At 39.3% G+C, this 10,220-nt stretch overlaps 1 protein-coding gene across 2 annotated transcripts in view; it reads right to left on the bottom strand.

Annotated features, from left to right (window-relative positions):
• Nucleotides 1–6,590, bottom strand: part of TECPR1 (tectonin beta-propeller repeat containing 1) — a 47,060-nt gene extending 40,470 nt beyond the window's left edge. Inside the window, exons 1-4 of one of the 2 annotated variants that reach the window (XM_072417834.1) lie at nucleotides 6,485–6,590; nucleotides 3,331–3,563; nucleotides 1,299–1,481; nucleotides 234–356 (exon numbers count right to left, since the gene is read on the bottom strand). In XM_072417834.1, the coding sequence (XP_072273935.1) occupies nucleotides 234–356; nucleotides 1,299–1,481; nucleotides 3,331–3,555 (531 nt within the window). In that variant the 5' untranslated portion in view covers nucleotides 3,556–3,563; nucleotides 6,485–6,590. Of the gene's footprint in view, nucleotides 1–233; nucleotides 357–1,298; nucleotides 1,482–3,330; nucleotides 3,564–6,484 lie in introns of those variants that run through there. The other variant, XM_072417835.1, reaches the window with a different exon arrangement.
• Between the last annotated feature and the right edge of the window lie 3,630 nt (nucleotides 6,591–10,220).

The following is a 10,220-nucleotide window of genomic DNA, read 5'->3' as shown; positions in this document are numbered from 1 at the left end:
TACCATTTTTTTAAAAAGGGTTTTAACCCTAGTAAACCTAGTTACCCTAGAAACCCTGGGGGGGGGGGGCATAAAAAATAAGGTAATTTTTACCTTATATAAAAGGGCTGTCCACACTTTTATGTAAGGTAGGAATGTAAGTTTTGGTCTGCTTTATCTAATCCAGGTTCACGGCTTTGCCTTTTACTAGCGGCAACATCTCAGTTATTATATGGCTTATATAAAACATTTACCTTAGCCCAGCAATTTCTAGACTTGTATCTTCTGTATCTGATCCACCTTCTTCGACGAACACAAGAATTCCATTTTTTGTCCTTTGTGTATGTTGCTGGGAAATCTATAGCGTAAGTCCATCCCTATAAAAGAGACAAACATGCTCAGGAATTACAAAATAACTTTACAAACAGTGAACCCTGGAGGTAAAAATATATAACAAATTGGGGAAAAAACTTCTCGGATTAATTGTCCTGCCCCCTAGATTGATCTTTGACTATGGTAGAAACATATATATATTTATGTAGCACATTACAGACTAATAGTATATTATATGTATAGTCATGACACTAATGGTCTCTCAAAGGATCTCACAATCTCTTGTTCCTTTTATGTCATATGTTATTAACATTGTCTAAGGCTGGATTTGGGGGGAAGCCAACAACCCTACCAGTAAGTTTTTGGAATGTAGAAGAAAACTATAATGCCCAGAGGAAACCCACACCACTGAACTGCCCATACTACTAAAGTAGGAATAGTGAGCAACACTGAATAACAGATTATGACATTGCTATAGATTGTAAAGTGCTGCAAAAATACACTGGAATTTATAAATACACGATGATAAATAAAATAGCATTCTTTAGGATTATCACTGCTGTATATTAGAAATCACAGTTATTATTTTGTCTTTTAAACAAAAGGCATTAGAGGATTATTCATGAGACATTCTCAGGTGACCACACAGAATCTATCTTACATACGGGAAGCTAAACATCTATTTCAGAAAATGGAACTTACACCAACAAAAGGTATAAATCAGCAAAAGTTTATTTTAAAACCTATCACCTAAATTGAATACAGGCAAGCTGTTTAAATAAGCTGTTAATTGACATTTTTTTCAGGGCCACCATAAAATGGAGCTCATGGATTGCTGATCTTCCCAGCTACCTCCTGTCCAAGGAAGAATTCTTTAAGTATGTTAAATATAGATATATTGGAGACTGGGCACAATGAATTACTTGTACATATATTTGATGTAAAGGTCTAATTATTAAGTGTGTATAGATGAAGGTGACACAAACCCCTTTCTCTGTTGGTTCTCCTCCTATATTCTCATCCACGTACCAGTCGGACTCCCATTCCCAGTGCGATGAGGGGAGCTGGAAGCTGTCCAGTGGTTGATGTTTCAGACCGGTGACATCACTCCATTGCCACCGATCGCTGGGAAGAAGCTTTTCACAGAATCCATCTACTGGATTCCAGCGCTGCAAGCACAATGGGGAAAAAAAAGTTTAATTCATCAGTGTTACTTTTGTTATTAGTAACTTTTAATCATAAAGAGCTAACATTTCATGTAATGCTGTGCAATAAATAGGGGCTGCAGATGACAAACCTGCACAGGTACAAACAATGGCACAGAAACAAAGGCCCTGCACAATCAAACATCAATTTGAGTTTGTGTGGTCATCAGACTGAGTGAATTCCCTTATAAGAATGCCAGACTAACAGAATGCCTAAACTCTCTTTGCAAAACTACAAAAAACTTTTGACTATATACAGTTGAAGGTAAGTATGACCACCCTTAGTGTTCTGTTTGCAGGACAAAAAAGTCAGTGAGAAAAATACCATCTGACATGTTCTGCAAACAAAGTAACCTGACAGAAGGCTGAATTATAATAAAGTGGAATAAAAGGCATTAATACCTTTAACTTATATAACAAACATCTGAGAGTTCTCTTTTGAAGTACAGTCATGTGAATACGTACATCCTCTTTCATTTCTAGGGTTTTACATATCAAGATATAATATAAAAAATCTAGTCCTTAGCAGGTTTGAAAACTCTTTAAATCAAACCTCCTGGTTTCTCCTGGTCATTATTCAACAAACATTGAAGTAAATTGAGTAGTTGGAATGTGGGAAAATTAGGTACACCACTCTCTAGAATACTTTGTTATATAGAGGAGCTCATGGTCAACTCAATGACTTCAAGGTCTCCAGGTCCTGTGGCTGTAAAACATACTCAAATCATCACTCCTCCACTACAGTGTTTTATGAGGTGTTTCTGCTGATTTGCAGTATTTGGAATTTATCAAATGTGGTGCTGTTCATTATGCCCAAACATCTCCACTTGGTCACACCTGTGTAAATGACATTATTTAGATGTAACCTTGCAAACCTATGCCAAGCTGTTATGTCCTTTTTAGAGGACATAAGCTTTCTCCTGGGAATCAATTCAAACAAGCCACACTCGTTTAGTCTTTTTCTAATTGCACGGTCATGATCATTTAACATGCTAATTAAAGGCTGTAAAGTCTGAAATGTACTGTACTTTTGGGTTTTCGTTTCCCCAGAATCTTTGAGCATTCCATGGTCTGACCTAGGAGTGGAAAGATTAGCAACGGTCTTGATTTATTCCACCAATGGGTAATCTTTCACACTGTAGATTGATGGACATATTTTTTGGAAATTATCCTATAGCCCTTCCCACATTGATGGGCAGCAACAATTGCTTCTCTAAGATCATGGCTGACATCTTTCCTACTTGGTAATGTGTTAACACACACCTGAATGCTCCAGACTCATTGCTTGCATTTATTTAGTAGTTCCTGGCTGCTACCTACATTCTTTATTTATATGGAAGTGGTAAACAGCAACCAATCAGATTTCACTATTTAGTGAAGCAGAAATAAATACAAAAAATTGTGACCAGGCAGGTCCTATATTGCAGAATGCATGGGCAGCGTCTCTTCTGCGATTAAATAACCTTACCTGCCTGATCACAGTTTTTCATTGCAGTCACCTGTCCCTGTTCCATGGTGGGCATTGCCATTTTCTTTCTTCTCTTCCTGGTTGCGATCTCCGGCATCCTAATTGGCCAGGCTGGGATGATGTAGGGGAGGCAGCAACAAAGGAAGCAGGATGTGCCGGGTATCCTAGCTTACTATTCTAAGCTGTGCATGCCCTTTTGCAACAAAGCCCCCCCCCCCGATTCCAAATTTTAAAAGCAGAACTTTAGTTATGAGCTTCCTCAAAAGATCCAGCAAATCCTTGCAAAGTATTAGCAACATTGTCATTTTTTTAGTGAAACAACAAATCTACTTTCTCTTGTCATACCTGATTCTCATAAGTCTCCTCCTGATATCGAATTGGAAGGTCACTGTTGTGCACATACACATAGACCTGATGATTGCAGGCAATGCCCCAGCAGCATGACTGTACAGCAGATAGGCGTTTGAACTCCTGCTGGTCATCTTTGCATTGTTCCCATTGCTGTCCGTCTGTAGATAGCGTGTATACTTTGCCCCAAACATCAGACGCCCATAGCACAGTATTCGGCATTCTGACACCTAAAAGAAAAAGCACAGAGTCGGTGGGACAAAGACAGAACAGGGGTATGGTTTATGTATCTCATTAAGTAAAGCATTTCAATAAGCCCTGCTGATCGCTTCCTACATATAGGGATAAGATCATTCTTGGCAGACTTGTCAGTGATCTTTTATACAGAAGATTGTTCCATAAATAGAAATAATCACTGTTAAAAACAAAATAAGCCTTGCAGATACATTTGTGGGATACTGGTAAATGGAGAGAGAAAACAAGCATTAGTACTGCATTTGCTTGTTGAATTACCTTAGTGCTCATAAATGTTTAAAGTTTTTAGGCAAAGTGTGTATTGGGGAAGCAAAACGCTGCGTCCAAGGAAATTCAGCACAAATCAGCCTTATCGGGCCTTAGAAATGTCATCTACACCAGCGGTCGCCAACCAGTGGTCTGAGAAAAAATGGCAGTGCACAGAAAAATTTGGACATTATTTGCAATGTTTTTGTGTTTTATTAATAATAAAACAAAAACAATATTCTAATAAATTCCTATATTCTGAATGACAATTATCGCCTTTATATTGTACTAAATTCACGAACTGTACTAGAGATGGAAAAACAAGGGAGGGGCAGCGTGACGTCAGGGTAGTCTTAAAGAGGAACTAAACTCAAAACTGTCAAAAGAAAAAAAATACACTTACCTTTAATCCCACAGGGCAGTCCGATCCATCTGGGGGTGTCCTGCATCTGGTCCAGCGTCCTCTCAGCATCCGCCCCTGAGCTGGTGCTCCAGGCACCGCCATCTTAGCCTCTTCCTCCTGGTTCTTCATGCTACGTCACCCGGCCCAGGCACAAGATCTGGTGACGAAGGGTGAAAAAAATTTGCTGATCTCACTGCGCATGTGTGAAATCGGCAAATTTTTCTATTTGCGCGAAAAGGCTCCTTCTCGGGCATGCGTAGAAGGAGCACCCAAGAGACTCATTGGATGCCTGACGTAGGTATCCCGGGAGGCTTTGCGCTCCCATTTATTCTCGTTTGCCCAGGCAATAGAAAATTAGGGGGCGGTGCTACACTTTTTTTTTTTTTTTTTAAAAGGGTGTTGCAAAAAAAAAAAAAAAATAATAGAATTTTTACTTTACATAAAAGAGTTGTCTACCCTTTTATGTAAAGTGAAAATTCTGAGTTTAGGTACGCTTTAAGTTGTATGAGTCAACCATTACCGAGCCGTACGCTTCAGTATTGTTCCCACCATTACAGCAGTCACCCCACTCCGCCAATACCGATTCTCATCCAATTATTTTTATTTTATTTGTTTATATCTAAGATTCTCTTTTAGGTAAGTATGACCTTAACTGTTATATGTAATGGCATCAAATAGATTGACTTTGATAACTATCATTTCTTGTTTGGTCTTGGATTGGAATGAAATAAACCCATAAAGAATGGGAACAACCAAACAAATATTTTACATTACTTTAGTAATACCAAAGATAATGATAATAGTAACAATAGTAATACTTCACATAACCGTGAGCTGATCAATGAATCAGAGCCTCTACAGTCCTCGTCAGGCACAATTAGGAAGATCATTATTTTACAAATGTATTTATCTTTTTTTAAAAATTCATATTGATGGTCCGCCGGATTTAAAAATGATGAATTTAGTGGTCTGTGAGGTCAGAAAGGTTAGTGACCACAGATCTACATTACACCATTAAATGGAAATGTAAAGCCAGGTCCAATGCAAGGAAACAACTCCTACCTGTATGAGACCTTACCCTCCCCCCAATGGTGAGGCTTTAATTATCGGGGTGTCACCTGGAGACGGACGCCATGTGATGTGAATATCGGGGGAGAGAAGTCCTGGCACTGGGATATTATGTATTCCTTCATACGAAGTGGAATGGACAGCCAGTCTGCTTCAGAGGTTTTGAGCTCCCCCTTTTCTTGGGAGGCTCGAAGTGTTTTTTTCAATGCTATTTAATAATTATTTATCTATTATGATTCAGCTGACATGAAAAAATGCATCTCAATCTACAATGTTTGCATTGTGCCACAGATTCACATGCAGATACTCCATTTATAATGGAGAACTGATATCACAAACTTCCAGCCAGGATGTGGTGTAGGGCCCCCCAGGGCCACGCCGTGTTATTTAACACAAGCACAGAAAATTCTAGAATTAAAGGACAGGTGGTCATGTGACTTGGACAGCTCACATAACCTCTCTCAAAGTCATGTGACTTGGACAGGTCACATGACCAAGCTCTTCAGCCATAGATGTAATATTTTTCTAAGCGGTGGTATGGCCATGAAAAGTCAAACTGTTTTTTTGATCTAACACCAATGAAGAGTGTTAGGGTTCCTTTCTAAATAATTGTACTGCAAAACACAACACGCTTTGGTGTTATCCTAGGTTTTATTGTGCAGTGACCCCAGCCTGTGCCCAGTAAAGACTTTGAATAGTATTAGGCCAGACTTTCTATGTCGTCATGGCAATTCCATTTCTCTGACCAATAAGAATGCTTTGGGGGCCTGTCAGGGCATTCTTACTGGACAGTGAGAGGACAGTGGGCAGGGCTTAGTCATGAAGTCAATAAAAGTCAGAACCAAGTGACAACAAATCAGAGAGGTGATGGAATATCTGCCATTTACCCAGCACAAACAAATGTAACAACAAACACAGGAACACTGCAACCCCCCAAACCCCATCATTATTTACAGGCTGTCTCCAGTTACCATAGACACCTGAGGTAGAAAAGTTTGCTCCTGTACATGGCTCCCCTAGTTCTATAAATCATTAAGTCTATCATGTCTCCCACACACTGTATCCAAAAGATATAAACACTGAGGGGGCACTGCAGGCTGCATTACAGTAATTAAGCTTGGCAATGAAAGGGTTGCAGCTGGCAGCAGAGGGCCCAGTCACTGACCACACTCAGCTTACCTCACAGACTGCCCTCAGTGACACGTAGGAGCCGGGCTTCCCCCGCCGGTCACTCTCCCAGCAGATGTTGTCACACTGAAGCCATTGCTGTGCAAATCCTCACCTGACTGGCTCAGCCACGGGGGTGGAACCAAATCTAGAACCCGCTCCTCCTATTGGTCGTTTCGGCAAAAGACGAGCTGCTATTGGCTGCAGAGATTCCACGTCATTCTAGATGACAGACCAGTACAGTGTGGCTGGGATGAGGAGGTGTAGGGAGCAGGAAGGACTGACAGGGATTTATTACAGCACTTCACCCTGCTGCCACCTCACCTGACTCTTCCTTCTTCTCTGATAAACCTCTGCTTGAAAGTTGTTCCTTTGTATTTACAAATTCCACCATTTGTTTCCATATGGAGGAATACATGTTACCATTCTTATCTCCCCTCCTATTGTGTAATATTTCCTCTCCTCCTAGATTGTAAGCTCTTCAGGGCAGGGTCCTCTCCTCCTCCTGTATCTGTCATTTACAACCCCTATTTAATATACAGCGCTGCGTAATATGTTGGCGCTCTATAAATCCTCCTAATTAATATTAATAATAATAATAGGGAATTCTTGTTTATTGCTATTAGAAGAATGTGTTTGCTCCTTACATTGAAAAACCTTCAAGTAGGACTGAACATGTGTATACACCAATGCTGCAGCAATGCATGCAAACATGCACCTTGATGTACTGCAAGTGATTATTATTATTAATAATAATAATACTAAACAGGATTTATTTAGTGCCAACATATTACACAGCGCTGTGCAATAAATAGGGGTTGCAAATGACAGACAGTGACACAGGAGGAGACCCTGCCCCGAAGAGCTTACAATCTAGGGAAGGCTCACATTGGAGGAGATATGTAGTGACGGGAAGTAGTGATGGTTTTAAGAGACAGAAGAAGATGGGTAGGAAAGTTTGAAGAAAGAAAGGGGGTTTGAGAGCTCTTTTAAATGAGCAGAAAGTAGGAGCAAGCCGAATAGGACGAGGAAGACCATTCCAGAGAGTAGGGCCAGCTCTAGAAAAATCTTGGAGCCGTGTGTGTGATGAGGTTATGACAGAGGAAGTCACTTGTAGGTCATTGGAGGAGCGAAGAGAGTGGCTAGGGGAGTACAGGGATCGGCCATTAGTGCTGTTATTGTTGTTATATTTATATAGTGATGACTAATTACTATACTGACCTTCATGACACTCAGGCTACATTCCCATCCTCTTCCATTCGAGTGAATAGGAGCAGGTCAAAACCATTTATAGGTACATAGCTGCAGCAAATCGCAGTGCAGTTTCCCAAAAGTGAGCTGCAGCCACAGCCAGATGTACAGGTGGTTACCTGCGGTGTGGTTTGACTCTTTGTGTGCAAAAAGACCAGTGTTCTGTGCGCCCTGCAGCTGCCAACCATGCAGTAGAAAAATGGGTGTAAAAGGGCACTAAGGCTATGTACAGACCAGTAGTTAAAAACCAAGTCATTTACAAATTCTGGGCATGGTAACAAGCAGCAACCGCTGGGCTTTATGAGATGTTTACAAACGCCTATGTAGGCATTTGCTTTTGGTTAGAAGCATTTTTTCTTTTAACTTGTCTATTGAATTACAGAATTCTTGTACGTGTTTAGAGCATGTAGCATCTAAAAAGATGCATGACAACCTTACCATAAACACCTAAAAAAAGGAGGAAAAAACCCCATTCATTTCAATGTTAACCATCCAACAAAAAAAAGTTGTTCTTTAAGTAATAATTATGTACTTAGCCAACTGTGAAGTGTAGCAGGCTCCCAAAAAATACAATGTGTGAGAAAGTTAAATAAAGACTTTAACCTGAATCTTAATCCCATCAAAACATCTACATCAGACCTAACCAATATTAGTACTGACAGGCCCTATCAGAAACTCCAGCAGCAGCTTCTCCCCAAAGGTAAGAATCAATTCTCTGGAACTGATAGCTCCCCAAATTAATAAATGTTTTTTTATTGTTATATTCACAGCGGAACAGTCCATTGATATTCACACCCACTGGAAATCAATCCAGGTGAGGAGTATGGTAACAAATATCAATCCACCAGAAGGTCCAAGGGTATAACAATTCAAAATATCTCCAGTCAAAGACAAAAGACTTCCCTTCTACTAGACGTCTGGGTACAATATAGTCCAAGTGGATCTGAAGGAAATGAAACGAGTATCTTTATCCTAGGATATACCTCTCTTGATCATTAGAACTCACAAATAATCAAATCTAATACAGCAAAATGATTGGAACAATGTGTAAACCAGATGTGCTAACCATTCTGTGTTTAAAGAAACTGTTGCTTGTTTCATCATGTCCTTACTCTAACTGAATCCGATTTAGGAAAGGACATGGTGAAACAAGCAGCAGTTTCTTCCAAACACATCTATCATCTCCTTTCCAGCATTCCTGGTGTTTCCCCCATCGACCTTTTTCCTTGAAAGAGTTATTTCCCATGGGTAACACAACGATTAAACATTCTGATTTATGCAGGGAAGTCAATCTGTGAAAAGAATTTATAGGACGTGGCTAAAATGTGTTCCCTAATTCTCAAAATAAAATAAATTAAAAGGAAATTACTAATGCACAGCAAAACAAACATTAGGTAAATATAGTAAGGAACACTGGGAATTTAAAAAAGTGTCATGCTTAGATTAAAAAAACAATCAAGTATGTAAAAAAAAGTGTTCAAAATGTCGTCAATGCTTTAGAAACTGTAGCAAAAAAAGCAAGGTACACATTTATTAGATTTGACAAATATATGTGTTTCAGCTCTGTCCGTCTATCCAAAGAAAGGAATAAAATTAATGAATGAAAGGACTCAAAAGATTTGCATATCATACAGGGACCAGGGTGACTTGATTTTAGAATGAGTTGATATGTCTATCTATGCATTACCATAAATAAAACCAGCAGCCATAGGCAGAACCTATACAGTAGTGTTGTACAGGTAAGGCTTGCAGGTCAGCTCAGCTCATTGTGAAAAGCCAAGTATGAGGTGTTTGCCAAAAGCATAAAATCACAAGTACTCTTCAAGCTAAAGTAAAGAACTGGAACCCTATCAGGGACTGGCTTTCTTGCACAATACCTACTATTAGGCTAAGGTCATTTTATGGCATTTTCAATTCTTGTAAAAACAAGGGACATTCACATTGGCAACCTTGCATTTATTATTTTCACTTTTTTGCACTTATAATAATACTTAGCACTGATATGAAGAACTCAGGGAAGCCATAAGGATTACATTTAGATGCGTTGTAGAATATATGACCTGAGACTGAGAATATTGAGTAGCTATAAATTCATTATTTATTAATTTATAGATAATTATTTAACCCCCCCAATGTTTGTAGATGGGAATGATGGTAATTTTTTTTTTCCATAATACCAAATGGAATAATTTAGAGGCTGGATGAATGTTTTGTACAAAATAACCCTTGTTCATAGTTAAATACAGAAGTTTATATAGAGGTAAAGGGGAAAGTCCCTCCGACGAGTGATAGGTAGTATGCTTGTGGAATTTTTTATACATCTGTTGTGGCAGTCCGTTAATTCTTTACACAATGGGAAGACAAAGAAAAACAATAGGATATCAAGCCTTTTAAAAGCAGACATTTGATGAGGCTTCTGGGGCTACTCTATAACCCATTTACATTTGGGGGACTGGACCTCCACCAGATGCCACTTTGCAATTGTACATTATACAAA

This window comes from Pyxicephalus adspersus, chromosome 7 (assembly GCF_032062135.1).
Source record: "Pyxicephalus adspersus chromosome 7, UCB_Pads_2.0, whole genome shotgun sequence".
NCBI classification, from domain to species: Eukaryota; Metazoa; Chordata; class Amphibia; order Anura; family Pyxicephalidae; genus Pyxicephalus; species Pyxicephalus adspersus.
The sequence above is the reverse complement of the archived record's forward strand: the minus strand, read 5'-3'. Positions and strand labels throughout refer to the sequence as shown.